The sequence below is a fragment of the Geospiza fortis genome, unplaced genomic scaffold (assembly GCF_000277835.1).
Source record: "Geospiza fortis unplaced genomic scaffold, GeoFor_1.0 scaffold11, whole genome shotgun sequence".
NCBI lineage: Eukaryota > Metazoa > Chordata > Aves > Passeriformes > Thraupidae > Geospiza > Geospiza fortis.
This window is the reverse complement of record NW_005054304.1, coordinates 15,794,517-15,811,403: the sequence shown is the minus strand read 5'-3', so window position 1 is coordinate 15,811,403 and position 16,887 is coordinate 15,794,517. Positions and strand designations below refer to the sequence as shown.

Genomic DNA, 16,887 nt, shown 5'->3' with positions numbered 1-16,887 from the left:
GTAGCAGCCTGCCTGTTTTTCGGTTTAAAACCTCAGTAAAGCAAATCATGTTCTTCCTTTTAGGACTCATTTCCACAGTTCTGGCTCTCATAATGTAAATAATTGGGCTATCACAATCCATTTTGTCTCTCATCCTGACACCCAGGATAACCCCCTAATTTTGTTTTGTTTTTACTGAAATGAGAGTTCCAAGTTCCATTTTTGTTATTTTTATGTTTAAATACATTTGTATTTAATGATTGTTTTTCTTTTTATGAATTCCCGTTTCCACAGTGAAGATCCTCGCAGTTCAGAACGCTCAATCATCCCAACCACATCCAACCACATCACCTAACCCATCATTTAGGAAGCAGCAATTATTATTGCCATGGAAAAATAGATGCAGTGTTTCTAAATGTCTTATCTTTGACATATTGCATCCTCCATTACAAGATATTTCATTCGTGCTTATCCTGCTCACAGTTCAAGACTACTGACACCATAGTGCTGCATCCCTTGCACCCAGAAATACAGCAATGGAATGAGATATTGCCCAGATACCCGTCAATTAAATTAATAAAATCCAAAGGTAAAAAATGAGCAGCAAGGACCAAGGGGAGGCATTCCCGGCTCTCTTCCCGATACACATTTACCCTGACATGACTGGATCTAGATCAGATTTTCCCAGCGTCCTTGTAGCTAGATGTTTCCTCTGTGTGGTAGGCCAGCCCAAGTCAGAAATTTACCAAAACCACCCACACGTTAGCAGAAGTGACTGAAAATAACCCCTGAAACATAACAAATGATAATAATCAAAAACTATCTACCTGTGTAATGATAGAAACAGGAACAGCTCAGAGGGTTCTGTTTTCCAAGTAATTCAGCTGGACATAGACCCTGCAGCGTGCAAAGTCTTTACAGAAGCAGTTCCCTGATGGAACTCCAGCCTCCTGCAATTTGTGGTTTGTAGTTGATTGCAAACTGTGAAGGTTTTGTGACACTAAGACATCAATAACGACTTCTTTTATGTGAATTTTCCTTCCTTTAATACTGCTTGAATTAATTCTGCAGCCTTTCCTTCAGTTCAGGCAGAGTCTCCTCATTTTGGACACCTGCATTCCTGAAACTGGTACTTAGCAAATTCGCATTTGAGATCTTCAAAACCTTTGCCATGTTTCGCTAAAATCAGCCCCAAAACATTAAAGGTCATGTAGAGAAGGTGAACATAGGAGATTGGGTGGGGAAGAAGCACACATCTGTGCACAAAGTGGTTTAAAAAGGTTTGCTTCCTTTGAAAACTTATTTCAGAAGGTTCTTTCAGTTTTTCTGTAATCCTGTTTTATGGGGAAACTCCAACTCCTTGTGCTGGGTCTGGCCTTTATTTTGAGCATGGAAGATGCCACCTTGATTGATAGGTCCTAAATTTGGTAGCCAGTGCAGCAGTGAGCTGACACGTCTCTCATGGGCTGCTTGTTTTGACCTTTTTTTAGATTTTGTTTTACTCTGCACCACTCCAAAAAATAAATACGCGGCATAATATCATGGAGGTGCTAATCATACCACACCAGAACACTTGATCGCTGGTGGACACCTCCCAGGTGCCTTCCGTCCCTGAGCGGCTTTTCTCCACTGGATGAGTGTGAGAGAAAACCAAACCCCAACACTCTGGCACAGCTGGAAAGGCTCGACTCCCACCTCGTTTTCTGCCCACACCCCGAGCACCTCGACAGCAGAGGGCCCTTACCACGGCTCCCGGGCGATGCCGGCTGAGGGTGTGTGTGTTCAGGGCAGGATATGGGTGGGGCCCGGGGGCAGCGGAGCCCCGCGGCCGCAGCAGCCGCGGAGGGGCCCGAGCTTCCGTCCCGGCACCACGGCCGAGACAGAGCCCTGGGGGCGGGACAGCTCCCTAGGACTGGGACAGCGCCCTCGGGCCGGACAGCGCCCTCGGGCCGCGGCTTTAGTGGCCGGAACAGCGCCCTAGGATTGGGACAGCGCCCTTGGGCGGGGACAGAACCCTCGGGCCGGGACAGAGCCCCAGGACTGGGACAGATCCCTCGGGCCGGGACAGAATCCTCGGGCCGGGGCTTTGGTGCCCGGACAGCGCAGGCAGCGGAGCCATGAGCCCGGCAGGTCGGTGCGGGGCCGGCTGTGGCGGGGGGGAGGTTCCCACAGCGTGTTGTGTCCCGGTGCGGTGCTGGGGATGGAGACCTTGCCCTGGAGAGTGGCCCTCAAGTGCAAGCAGTCTCTTGTCTCTCCCTGGTGCATCTCTTACGGTGTCACAGTACCAACGTGGCTGTGCTGAAGAGGAGGTAATGTAGAGCCAAGAAGCTGGGAAATTAAAGAATAAAAGTTGTACGAGCAATATTAATTCGGTCCTATATGTGTACCTCCTCTGAATTGGCTAATCATGTGTTGTGTCGTTAATTAAAAATTGATCATCCTTTTGCAGTGTCTCAGCTCTCCATATGGGATCCAGCCTGGATTGTACAGCAAAACCATGCTAGACTTGGCACAGGAATGTTAATTACTTGTTTATGCTTTTATTGGTGTTTATTGCAATATCTGGGTGCCTCAAAATTGTCAGTGTGTATTTTGTTACTTCCTTGGTAGTGTTGGAACACATCCCATTGACTGGTGGAAAAATGTGATTAAAAGTTCAAATTACTTCTGAAGTCCTCGTGTAAATCAGAGGCAGCCCTTAATCTGAACCAGAAACCTGTGACTCTATGTTGCTGTGTCCCAGTCATGTTCCCTTATTCACAGAAATACTGTCTATTTATGGCTCCCATTTCCTTCATGTGTCTTTGCAAGGCTCAGCAACACTTAAATCAAGCCAGTGACTGCCAAGCTGGGCACTCAATGAAAAGGAAATGAAAGACATGTTGCAGGATACCAGAGGTTTGACTGACTTGCTTGCGGGGAGCTCAGGCTTATTTTTGTGATTCTTTTATTAGCTGGAACAATATTTTATCCTCATTTTCTGAATGAGGAATCAAGAAAGAGAAGTCTGAGGGCCTGAGTCTGCAAAGGTGACTCAATGGTTTGTTTTTCTGTTCTGGTTCATCATTTTAAATGACTGCTTCCGATGTCAAGACAGGTTTTTTACCAAGTACTTTATATTTTGTATCATTTTAAAACATCCGACTAACCACATTAGTTATTAGTTATCGAGTGCAGCTTTGTAATGACATTAGCTTTGCAAGCCATCTTCACCTACTACTCTCATTATACAGATAAAGACACCAGGGAAGAAAGGCAGAGTGACTTTTCCAGCTGTTTTATAAGTTAGTAGTAGATAAAATATCAAAACTCAGTACTGTTTTGCTTTCCACCTAAGGCTGGTGGTGAAACGGGTATGGTTATTGTACTGTTTGTTTTCTGTCTAGACCCAACATCCAGTATTGCAAGCTTCTTTAAAGAAGAAAGCTGCATTTATGAGCAAAACTACATTTAATAGCATTTCCAAATATGCATATGCTATCCCAATTATTAGGCAAACTGATGTTTGTGGATGTGAGCAGTCAGCAGGGCAGTCTGATAATGACAGAAGTATGCTCAGTGATCATTCTGTATCAATGACAGGATACCACTGTGCATGACCTGGGGGCTTATAGTTTGGAGTCTGGATCTTGGGGAATAAAGGCAGTCAAATCATGAGTATGGATGTGAAATAGCTGGAGTAATTGCTGAGTAAATATGTAAAAGCACCAAAGAGGGATGGCTGCTTTCCCAGCAGCTGCTACTCGCAGCCAGTTCCACACATTGGCAGGGGAGCAAGTAACAGTAGGCTCAGCCAGCAGAGGATGCACTGGCCTTCTACTCTGGCATCATTTGTCTCTGTCACTTTTTCATGTATTGCGCTGCCTAAGCCTCATCCACCTGCGACCTCCACACAAACCTGTCTCCTGCAGGTTTGCAACAGATTCAAACCTTTCTTTTACAGAAAGTCTGTTGTGTATAGAGGTGCATAGAGATCTGTTTTCTGCTGATGGAACAGGATCTGTGAGGTACTGAGGTTGCTTCAGGTGGATTGTCCAAGGCCTGGTCTAGCTCAAATCTAAAATCTGTTTGGGATGCTTGGTGGGACAGACAGGCTTGCTACTTGTCAGGACTCTGCAAAGGACTCTAACCTGGATTAATTTTGTGCAAATTCCATTAAAGCTGCACACATTCAGGAGTGTGATTATCTTCATTGAGGTCTTCCCTTGTGAGTCCTTTACTTACACAGTGTACATTTCTGTATCTTCAGCTGTTTCTGGGTCAATGTTTATGTAAGTAGCATTCTGGGAGGGAATCTAGGCAGCGAAGAGACATAAGTAATACTTGATTTTTGTTTTTCTCAAGAATTAGGGAACACTTAAATTTTTAGTAGTAAATAATTTTTCAGCTCCTTCACTTTTAGGGAAAAAAAAGAGTTCTCAGACAATGATTTGATTCAAAATCCAGGAGGTCTAGTGGTGGAGTTTTGAAGCAGATTCAGTAATACCATCATAATATTAATATTAATATTAATGTTAATATTCAATATTAATTATTAAGTAATATTACTATTATTAATAATGTATTTGTAATTTGAGTATCAAAGAAGCCAGAACTGAAGTACCTCAAAGCTATAATTTGCCTTCAGAAGTGTTGGGATGCTCATTCAGATTCAAAAATTGATCCTAACCAGCTGTGTTCCTTATGCTGATCCTCTCCCATTCTGTTGCAAGCAGCAATTACTGAAGTTTGCATAGAAGCAATTGATCACTCACATTTGAAAAATTGTAGCACTGATACCACTGGTGTTGTGATAAAGGTGAAAGAAAGCAGCAATCTCAGTTTCTTAAAAGAACATTTGTGCCCGGGTTCTTTTAGGATTTGATTAGTTTATATACTCCTTTTTTTGCTTGTAGGTAATAAAGAATGTTTTATATCCTCTAACAAGCTTAAGCACCCCAATGTAAACAGCAGCAATAGTTTCTGATATAATTACAGCCCCCAGGGAGGTCCAGTGATTTCTGACTATTGTTAAAAAAATAAAGTTGTCCTGACCTTTTTTTATAAATCAAAATCAGACTACTGCAATGTGAGCTGTGATTAAAAAGAACCCTATGTTTTATTAAATGTAAACAAAAATAATAATTTCAGAATGGTATTGAAAATATTTTTTTGAAACCACCATGAAGGAAGATAGGAAGGCAGTCACGAATACCAAGATTTAAACTGGAATCTATTTCATGTAATGATATTGATGTTCACTTAGTGTTTATTGGCTCCCTGCATTGTAAAAAAGCAAGGCTTTGTATGAAGCCACAGTGGATAATTTATGCTATCACAGGCCTGACAGTTAAAGCAAACTGCTTTTACCATTCCCATCATTACTTTGTTTTTCAATGTTTCTGTGAACTTTTGTGTACAGTTAGGTAAGAAGAGTCCCACACTTGTTTGACACTGAGGCTGTTCAAGCAGAGGTACAGCTGAGTTTGAAAAGCACCCATTACATTTGGACCACATGCTTAACAGATGGAAAGGACTTGAAACTTTACACAGGTGTTTATAAATAGCTGCTGTCTGTGGCTAAGGTTCACTGCTGTTGCTTCGGTGTAAGAAATAAAGAATTTGTGTAATACCATGAAACTGAAATGCAGTGCCTTTGTCAAGTTTCATAGTTTTTTTCTCTGTACCTACTGGTAAACTCATCTCAAGTGAGTTACTTAATCTTGCAGGTCTTCATAGCTGAAAAAAAATGTATGGCTGAAAAAAATATATGGCTGTGTCTGGTCTTTCTGTTGGAGCATACCACAGCTTCTGTCCAGCCCTGCATCTTTGGGTTTCCTTTCTGGAGAAACCAACATCAGAAAGGAGGCTTTCCTGGTTGTCAGAGTTTTGCCCTGACACCAAGTTAAGGTGAATCTGAATAGAGCAGCTGGATCTAAGAGCTAATCCTAGATCCCCTTCTCTAGAGATGCATAAAAGAGTTTCCTTACAAGAAATAATGTCAGACTAAAAGATAAACAACCCCCTGTCCCCAAACCTGACTGAGACCCTGTCACATACAGTTCAATTTATGTCTAGATGTGCTTTATCCTCCACATTTCTCAGCACTGGGGACATGTATGTGTTGTGCCTCTCAAACAAAGCAATGTATTTTCATGTAAAAATGTAATGAAGTATGTTTTGTAATGTAATGAAGAATATTTTCACTCATTATTTATTGTTATACTTGCTTCCAATTAAAAAAAAATACAAAACCCAAACCTCAAAAGAAATATTAAATTTTTTAGTTGTTCTCTCTACAGGGCAATTGTTAAATCATGAAGAATAAATAATTCAAGTTTGTTTACTGTAGTCAGTATAAAGTGGCGTTTGTCTATTTGTTTTTAATACCAGATTAGAGGAACAATTGAAATAGTAATCATTGTTTATTTTCAAGTGGAAAATATAAAAAATTCTAGAAGCTTTGGGAAAAACAGAACAATGAATAGAATGACATTTATGAATTAAACTTTTAAGAAATAAGGTAATATATGCTAAACATATTTTCATATAGTGTACCCTTCTGTTTTTCATGATTTTCATTTATTTGTGAAACATTTACAGTTTAAATAGATGAAAGAAAAAATTATAGTATGCCTGGAATGAATCGAACATGGACAATTTTTAGTCATTGGAAGACTGAAAATAAAAGCCTTAATGTTAAGCAGTGCTGTGTCCTCTGTAAAAATGAAAGGCTAAATACAGTACAGCCTTCAAAGCATTTTATTGCTAATATGCTAGTGAGCATTAAATGAAAACAAGCAGTACTTTAATCAGAAGCCACAAGTATGGTGCTCCTCTGCTTTATTAAAATTTGTGATTGAAAAGACTTGTGCACTTGCTTTTTGTTAAATTATAATATGCATGGTGACAGAAATAAGTTGCTTAAATGAACAAAACCATATTAACAGCAGAAACCAGATATCTTCTGAGTTTGATTAGGTTGCCTTTAAAAATAAGAAATGCTGTGGGAAACTAGTAAATATGCAGTATTCAGTATAAAGCCCTTTAAGAAGAAATTATTTTCCTAAGGTAATTTATTAGTAAGATTCTTTTGCAATGTTTGCAGCAGCATTCCTGTAGTTCAGTTGTGACTGTGTGGTGGTGGCCAGGATTGTGTGCTTGGGCTGATGTATAAAAACTTCCAAGAAGGTGGCCAGTGTATCTCATGTTGTACAAGCAGACTGTGTCTGCCTAGAACAGCTTGTTCCTATTGTAAACTCAGTTTAGAGGAGCATTTTAAGAGGGAAAAAAAGACCTCTGAAAAATGACTATTGGATCATTATTTTTCAACTGCCTCTTGTTTGAGGGAACTGTAATAAACAATTCATGTGAGTTATAGTCTCCGTTCAAGTTTCCTTCAAACTGAGGAAGGGTGAGAGCCCACATGCAGCAGAGGCTGGAGAGGAGGCTAAGTCAGCCCTTCCAGGAGTTGGTTAGAAAGGCATCTCAGGGATACAAAGGATATGAAATAAGGAATGAAGGAAAGATAAAGGTACCGGCAAGGATAATGGAACAGTTTTTACAACCCCCAATGGGAAAAAGCGCAGGGTGTTTAACATCTTTGAAATGGGTCTTAATGTCTCTACTGACTCTGGGCTGCAGGTTGGTGCAGAGTCCAGGCAGCTTGGCCTCTGAAACAGACAAGGATCTGCACAAGCCTGAGTTTCTGAACTCTGGGCTAAAGTAGTAGGTTCAAGGGGGGATATGTGGTAGGTGGTTTGGGAGGGCTGTACCTTCCTAGTGCCTCAGCCAGTGGGGAAGGGAAGAGGGCACCATGTGGCTGGGAGTTTAGGATCAAAGGAGGCTGTGGCCTCCAAAACCTTGAGAGAGAAAACCCCGTGTGCATGTGCCTCAGTGGAATCTCTCCCTTTATTTGTTTATTCAAATAAAATTGCAGGACTCTTCTGTCTCCTTTTTGGCCATAGACCTCTGGCATTTGTGGATTTTCCTGACAAAAGCAAGGCCTTCAATTAAGCCTGATAGAATCCCAACATCTTTATGAGAGTCTAAATGATTCTAGCTCTGTCCAGAAAGTAACCTTTAGCAGCTTAATCTTACTTGAAGTACCTAAAGGTACTTTGCATTTCAAATTCATCTGAATCTTTTAAACAGTATTTTTTAAAGGTAGGCTGGTATTATGAGAAAACTTTATAAAGATTTAATCAAATAATAGAAGTAGTCTTGCTTGGAAAGGATGTTCCATAGTATCTGGAAAATCTAATAAAAATGCACAAAACTCAATATACCTTTATTCCTCCACCCCCCTGAGATGTCTATTTGTAGATATTTCACTGAGTCTCTAGTTGCTGTAGGCTTCCTACCTCTAAACATGGAATGCTAATTCCCCAGCCTAGTGTGTCTCAGAATAGCTCTATTTAATCAACAAAGCCTTGTTGCTGTGCACTATCAAAGGAAATTTTGCCAGTGTTTTTAATCAAAACTTTAAGGTTATACGTGCTTTCTAGTTTTGCAACACAGTAATCTTATCATTGAAACTTTCAAATATGTTTCTCTCCCGTATCAATTCCATTCCCTGTTCAAGACTAGCTATTTTAGAGAAGGCGAAATCTAATTTGGCCTTGAATGAAATAGTCTGTAATGATTGAATTGGGGGAAAATGTATTTTCAGTGAAAGTTTAGGCCAGATCCTACATTTAGCAGTTTGGAAACAGAAGAATTTTCTGCTTAAAGGGCACATTCAGGACAGTTTTGTTTTAATTTTCTGCTAGTGTTCTTGCCAAGCTATTGTCAGCTGGTTTTCTAAGAGTTTAAAAACAATTATGTTTCGTTTGGCAAACTTACAGCCTGTATTTCAACACTGATGCTTATAGAATTCATTAAAATGGCAAGCCATATTTCTGTATCTTAGCTGGTAAATATATAGTGTATGCCATAGTTTTTGTACTCCCACATGCTGTTAAGTCCATGCTCATTTTGAATGATATGTATAATAATAAATAACATTCATTTTGAACACAACCATGCCTTAAATAATACAGTTAAAAAGCAGAACTATCCTTTCAAACTGTGACAACTCGTTCATTGGCTGTAACATATTGGAGATTTCTGTGAAAAGTTAGTCCTTTTTATCAGAAATCAAGGGTTGAATATTAACCTAAAATACTTTAAATATTACAGAAGTCAATTATGCTATTTTATTTCTCACCACAATTATGCCACATGTGAATTTCCAAATGTCCATGCTCTCCCCTAAACAATCTGTTTTGCTTAATGAGTGAAAAAGTTTTCACTATTGTGTAACAAAAAACCAATCCAGTACTGGATAAATGATAGTTTAGAATCTAAGTCTTTATCAAAGTAGTAGAAATCTTTAGAGGAGTGTTTCCAAACTTAAGTTCCTCCACTTTTATAGGTATTTATTTCTTACTGAAAGATCAGAAGGATGAGAAGTCTCTCAAGAGGTGTAAGCTCTGTCAATTTTTGAAATTGACTCCTGAACATATTGTTTTGTTTGTGGATATTTCTCTTCTTGGTATATTGCTGAAATCTGGATCACTGAATTTTGATATCATAATGAGAATTTAATTTAAGAAATGTTTCATTTTGTCGTGATCCTGATTAGCCGGGCCTGGTACCTGCAAGGGCATTAAACTCTACAGGAGCATACTGCAGTCTGTACCAGCTATAGATTCAGTAGAAGTTGCTATGCTCAGGTGTCTCCTGAGGCACTTGCTTTGGCACAAGTGTGCCTCGGAGAGTGGGAGCTCAGCTTCATGCTCATGTTAGTATGCTCTAGCACTGAGTGGGTGTGGGCAGGGAGCACTCTAAGAAATTTGTTTCCTAATGCTGCAAGGCTACTTCCATGTTGGTATGTGGTGTTCCCTGCTAAACAGGATGTGCAGGGCTCAGCAGTGAGGCCTGAGATCTGTGCGAGGTACATTGAACAGAGATTGTTTTAGACTTGCTCTGGTCTGGTCCTATGGCCTTTGCAGGCAGTGCGTGTGAGGGGTGATTCTGAACATTTGAGATGTTTGTGCAGTTACAACGTTAATCTGCAGTAAATGGAAAATGGAACAGGCAGAATAAACTCCAGAGGAGGAAAATTAAAACTGCACATTGTTTTTCATACCTTTACCAAATGTGCAAGTGGTTATTGCTGAGCAGCTGGCACTTGGTAGTGTGTTAAACTGCGGGATCCTGAGGAGTCTTACATTAGACACTAATGAAATACAAGTACAATGACCATGGTGATAGACCTATCATGGCATGCACCTGTTGAATTTTTATCTTTTTCTGTTTTCTGAATGCTCAAGAGGAAAGTAAAAATGTAGTTATACAGATTTGGTCAAACAACAACGGACTTGATGATGTAAAAAGCAGGATGCTTCATAATTCTTTGGTCCTGGCCTGGCTACCTCAAGCTTCGGCGTTTTACTGTATTTGAACTACACAGGTTCTCTGACTGTAGTGGGATAAGGTTTAATTTGGTGTCAAAAACAGTTCAGGACAGATTTGTTTTCACTTTCTTTTCTGTACCTTTAGAACTAGAAATGGATGATAGTGTGCTTGAAAAGGTGGAAGTACCAGTGAGATACTTTTCTTCCAGTGTACATAATTGTGTAGACATAATTTTCCTGTTTCTATCCCACAGTGAGGCTCTACTGCAATGTAGGGTAGGTATGTATGTATTGTATGGTAAATCTGTTTGCAAGAACCTTAACATAGAGAATTGGTTTATTTCCAGGAAGCATCTTTGTGGTGTAAAGCAGTAGTAGTTATACAAAATCTTTCTGCAAGGTCTTCTCAGTGGAGGAGGACCCAAAATTGTTACCCAGGAAACTCTCCAATTTGTTCTTATTTTAGGACCAGTAATAATTTTGAGAATTTGTTTTGCGGGGCGGGGGAAGGTAATTGTGTGTGTTAAACCAATACTGAGGACATATTCTTATTGGAAAAATGTGTTTTGGATGTTGTGCAAGTTGCAACATGCATTTGGGCATCACAGTCAATTCTGCAGGTACGTGGTTAAATTTGTGAAGGCAGGTGGGCATTCATTTAACTAAGCTGTTTGCTTTATCTGACAGACAGAAATACAAGTAGTTTCTTATATAGAAACAAGTAGTTTATTATATAGTAGTTTCTTATGTAGAATCTGTCTTAAGGCAGTAGAGAGGAAGCAGAGATGGGTTTAATATAGAGAAGTCAGCCTTCAACTGAATTTGTTCCTGAGTGTTTTATTTAGCTTGGTTTTTAACTCACTGTTAGCTCTGTCATTGCTCATTTTTTTTGAAGTTGCACATTTATGTAATGATTTTCTACTTCATTTACTTCCTTCTGTGTGCAACATTAGCATGAATGCTGTTAAAAAGTTCAAAACAAATATAAAGTGCTTGTCCACCACTGATGGGATATTTGTCTTGAGTTGTTCTGTTGTTAGTGTTTGGGTGTTTTTAGTGACTGTCATGTATTTGTCAGAAAGAGCTTAAACTGGAGGACAATTTCTTCTACAGCCTCATAACTCAGACATGTTATACATCAAAAAAACCTGCTTATCACATTAACTTGAATTTCTGGATGAATGCTCAAGTAAATGAGTTGCATTAAAATATGGATTTATAATCAGATTGCAAAGGCAGGAGAAGATGAAGCCATCTAATTTGTGAGATCTCAGAAGCCCTCTCTCAGTACTCTGACTTGTGGCAAAGGAAGCAGTAGTTTTAGAAACCCAGTAAGTGTGGATGATATGCTGGAACAGGTTGCCTGGAGAAGCTGTTGATGCCCCATAAAAGGAAAGATTGCCAGCCAGGTTGGATGGGCCCTTGAACAACCTGGTCTAGTGGAAGGTGTCCCTGCCCATGGGAAAGGACCCTTGGGCAGGGGCTAGAAATGAGATGGTCTTAAAGGGCCCTTTCCAATCCAAACCATTCTATGACTGCTCTGAGAGTGCAGCCAGATTTCTACAGATTTTCTCGTGTCAATGGTCATCTGTAATTTAGGAGTAGTTGGGATGTCACCTACGGTTAATTCAGTGTATTTAATCACATTACAAATTCAGGGAACACAAATCTGAGCCCAAATTGCAGTAAATGGTTCTATTTATTGATAAACATTGCCTGGTGATCAGTGTCTGTCAAGTCCCTGGCATACAAATTAGACTACTTAATGTGTAGGACACTTTCTTGTTTTGTACATCAGTTGCCATGGTGTGACCTTCCCAGACCATAGCTGTTGGAATCACAGCAACTTACCCAAAATTTTATTTCTTGCAAGATCAGTGTGGTTTTGTTTTTGTTTTTTTTTTTTTTTGTTTTGTTTTTTTTTTGTTTTTTTTTGTTTTGTTTTTTTTTGTTTTTTTTTTTTTTTTGTGGAAGCACTATTTTCTGAAATATATTCTCTTGTGATAGAGGTAAACGTACTGAATTACAAAAATGTTTTCCCTAAATAGTATCTGCTGAACATGTATTCCATTCTTTGTTTCTTATTTTGAAGAAATTAAAGTTAAGAATTTGTGAGAAAGGGAAGTAACAATGGAATCAAAGGGGGGCAGATAAAAAAAGGCAAGAGAAGGCAAAAGAAAAAGCCAAGACATTGAATTTAAGTCAATAGAGTTTAAATGTGATAATAAATCCAAAACTGCCTGCACTATGTCAGGATGCGAACATCTAAAGGCATCCTGATAAGAGAAACTCTGGTAATTTAAAAAAAATTCACATAAAGAGGATGCTTTGGTGTGCCCTAACAGGACACTTTGAAATTAAGGGTTTTTAAATATTTAATGTTTATAAAACCATAGTTATACTATAAGGGAAATCTTCAAGTGGTGGTTACATCTGGTAGTGCAAACTTCATACAGCTTCCTCAGGTTTTCCTGTGACTTTAAAGACTTGTTCAGGTTTTCATGTGACCTTAAGGACTTGTTCCACGGCAATCATAAAAGAGCAGCATATTACTCCAGCTCTTTGTGCTGTCATTATGGTATATTTCTTTTCATTATTTGTTCATGTCTAAATCATTTCTGAATTACCTGATTGTTTTGTGCTAAAATCTACTGAAGGTGCAATTTGCTCTCCAAGAAGTGACTGTAATGACAGATTTTACCTCTTTGCAATTGTGATAGAGGAGCAGGTCTACCTTGAAATAGAGAAATGCTTTCTGTCTTCTCTATGCCATGTTTGTGTTTAGCCTTGTTCATTAGAAGCAAGAGCCTGTGTCCATCAGTAGGTATTCAGCTGAAAGGATTCATAGGACAGATCAGAGAGAAAGGCCTAAACCAAGAAATAAGGCCATATTGCTTGATGGGAAACAGCTTTTTGGGCATAGCATTAGCTTTGTCATGTTTGATAGTCAGGAATCTTTCTGGTCTACCTGCTAGGTTGGTGCTGTGGAAGGACACCTCAGAAATTTTTTGGTTCTGTTTTCCCATTGTTATCATAGGGAAGATCAATAATTTTCTTTATAGGGAAAACCAACTAGATCAAGGGTAAATTGATGCCATTTGTACAAACATTTTTTTCCTCTCTGTAGAACCTAATTTTGCCCAGTCCAGACCTCGCTAAGCTTAGTAAGAAGGAGGATGAAGTCATGAGGCTTGACTTCATACAGATAGAGCAAGTATTTGTTTTCACTTACAATTTAGCAATTACCAGCAGAAGGTACATAAAAGATGAAAACGTTCTTGTTATATGCTAGTTAAATAGGCATTTGAGAAAAGAAGTGCAGCCACTGCTGGCTGATACAGTGAAGGCAGGAATGTCCTTTGTTTTAGGATAATTGCTTTAATTGAAACAGGTGTACTGCAGCACTGCAGCAATTTTGTGACTTTGTGATCTCACTCTAAAGTTTACAAGTGGCTCTTATAATTTTCATTTCCTTTACTGGAACACCTCAGAGAAGCAACATGAACTGCTTTGAAAGTGTTTTCCATTATCTGCAAGCAGTTCTAAAGTGCTTTCTGCTGTCCTTCCTGCAGTGAATGCATTTTGGATTGCTTCAGGGGATTTGCCTTGCAGAATTCCAGAAACCAAGGGCTGGAGTTGCATTTTGAGACACATTTACTGGATGTGTGAGAAGTGTGCTGGCTGGGAAAATCAATGCCTTCTGGATGGGTGAGGGGCAGTTTGTTATGCTAAGGCCACTCATTAGTGCTGAATTAAATGTTCTCATTTTGTTTCTGAATGCTAGGTTGCAGGGGTTGTTTGAAGTGCTAGCGAAGCTTCTTCCAGTTTTTATCATACCACTGTTAGTGATCAGGGCAAGCAGTGTGAAGATATGGTTGAATCTTTGTCAAAAGATTGCAAAGGGGCCAAGAGACCAAAAATATTTAGATTCTAAGGTCTTATTTGAAGTAGTATGTATGCTTGTCATTCTCATCCCACATACAGCCCAGATGGAAATGAATCTTCTTGAGATTAAAAGTTTTTGAAATCTCTGAGCAAAGAGGAGAGTCTGGGTTATTTTATGCTTCCTGAGATTTCTCATGCTCCATTTTTTTTTTCATTATGTCATGACCGTCATGACTATATCCATAGTTTCATCCTACGGGGTGAAGTAGGTGAGTGCAGTCAACTTGTAAAATCTTGAATAGCTATATCCTGGCAAATATGATTGCCTGGAAAAAAAATACTGCTTATTTTTGTGTGAGTTCTTATCACGAAAAGATACTCATGATAATCCTTGAGAGTGTAGTCTGCTATTCACAAAAGAATTAAAGATGCAGTGGATGTCATTCCATATCACTTATGTTGTGCAGATTTTTCATCCATGTATTATGAGAAAGTGAGCAAGAGCTGCAGTGTCTTTCCACTTCTCCTTTGAGATAGTTAACTACTGTACTTATTTTACAAATTTTTGCTGATGGACAGTAGTTCATTGCATATTGACAGAGTTCATACATTTCTTTCCTTTTAAGACTGATATTTAAAAAAAATCAAACAACCTTCCATTCCCCAAGTGAGGACATCTGTGACAGGAAGAAATAAAAGGGACAAACTTTGCTTTGTCTAGCAGTTGATCCTGTCCTTTCTCAACATAAGGGTGGAGAACAACTTGAGAGGTTGTTTTCTTCACAGAGGTGTCAAAGGCTGATGGGACTGAGGTGAGGTTTGTAAACAGGCTTGCATTACATTTTTGTTGGGGCTGACTGTGGCAGGCTTGATACATGGTTATAGGGTTTCATGGGCAGCTGAGTGAACAGCAGGGAATTCCATTGTTAGGTTCCAGTACCCTAGCTGGAAAAGGCTCTGGACAACCCTGAGAAATATGGTGATGCATCTTTCCATTAAAACTTGGGTAAAAGCTGATGTTCAAACCTAACTTTTTTTCACCAGAATGTCTTAAGGTAGTGGGACTGTAGAGCCAATTTTTAAATCCTCTCCTAACTGTAATCAGCCTTATTTAAGTCAAACAAAGTCTGTTAGTGCTGAATTATGGAAACAACTGTAGTAAAATGCAGGTCAAAGATATCTAGAATTAAAGCATTTTGCCTACAAACGTTTACAAACTCCTACAAACCTAAAAGGCCTTTTAAAAGATAGGGAGTGAATTGACACCTGTGCAGTGTCATTCTCAAAGATGAGCATTAACAAGTGCTTCTTGATTATTTCTAAACACACAGAAATTATCTTTTACAGACTGCAAAGTTCATAAACTGAGATATCTGTTAAAGAGCAGCTAATAGACCCCAATTTTCCATTTGTTTCTTTTGCCTTCCTGGTGTGTTTGGTGCATTGCAGTGTCCTTGAGATTTCCTTTAACTCTCTAATATATTTGTACTTTTTTCACTCTACTATATCTTATAATTCTTGCCATAAAAGACATGTTCTTTTGCCTTATATACACAAGTTCTTGATTCCTTCTTGGTCACAGAAGTCTCACAGTATCTAGCAGGTTTTCTCAAAGAGGCCTTCAGATGACCTGAGATGTGCTTTCTTGGGCAACCATGCATCAGTAACTAGAGAAGAGTTTTACTTGTCAGAAGAAAAATTCTCGTAATGTTTCTTGTTGCTGAACTAATAATAAATTTTATTTCTACCTTTGAGTCAGTTTCCAAGTAGGAGCAGATGAAGCACAGCTTAATTTTGTCAGGATATGATAGTTTCTAATACATTAACTTTCAAGGGAACAAAACTATTCTCAACTTACATTATATTTCAAGTGCAGTAAATTCAAATAATTATTCATTAAGAGATGGAAATAATGAAGGGGAAAAAACTGGCTGAAAAGTTGAGCATTGTTACTGTATATTCAGTACTGGGGAGTGTTGCAGTAAATCTAGACTTGATTGGTTTTTTGTTTCAGATAAAAATAATACTGTTCTAAAGGCAGAGTTTTGGTGGACTTTAATTTTCAAGCAAGGTGTCTGTGTATGCATCTGAGTAGAATCTGTGAAGGAAAAAGCCACTAGTACATAGAGTGGATTTTTGATAGGGGACATTGTAGCTATTTGTAGGGTCAACTTTGACTCCACATTTCAATTCAGGAAAGCATTTCAAAATATAATATTTCACCTTTTAATACATTTTGGGGCACTCTTAATACAGAAGGCAGATCGATGTTGAGAAAAAAGAATTGCAAGCTTATAATTCAAACCATACCCACGATTGGTTTCCCAGGGGTAACTTAATAGCACTTGCTGCTTGCTTCAATAAACATTGCAGCAAACTGCAGTATGAAAAGCCTTGCTCAACAGCGTGGCTCTTCCCTCTGTATATAGATAGAAAAGACAAATTAAATAGGGGGAGCATATTGCATTAGAGCTTTATGAGATGTGTGCTGCAGAGCCTTTATTCCATCAAGTGTGGTGTTAGATATATTTCACTCCCCCTTTGTTACACAAATAAAGCTTTCTTTCTTATGTGTAAAAATCAATATAGTTAAGAAGAAATGCAGTTGAGCCTTCAATAAACATCATAAAACCCCTTTCTCATT

At 38.9% G+C, this 16,887-nt stretch overlaps 1 protein-coding gene across 1 annotated transcript in view; it reads left to right on the top strand.

Moving 5' to 3' along the window:
* Positions 1-2,042: 2,042 nt before the first annotated feature.
* BANK1 (B cell scaffold protein with ankyrin repeats 1) overlaps positions 2,043-16,887 on the top strand; it is a 132,571-nt gene continuing 117,726 nt past the window's right edge. Inside the window, 1 exon segment of the mRNA XM_031066471.1 lies at positions 2,043-2,109. Coding sequence (XP_030922331.1) covers positions 2,097-2,109 — 13 coding nt within the window. The 5' untranslated portion in view covers positions 2,043-2,096.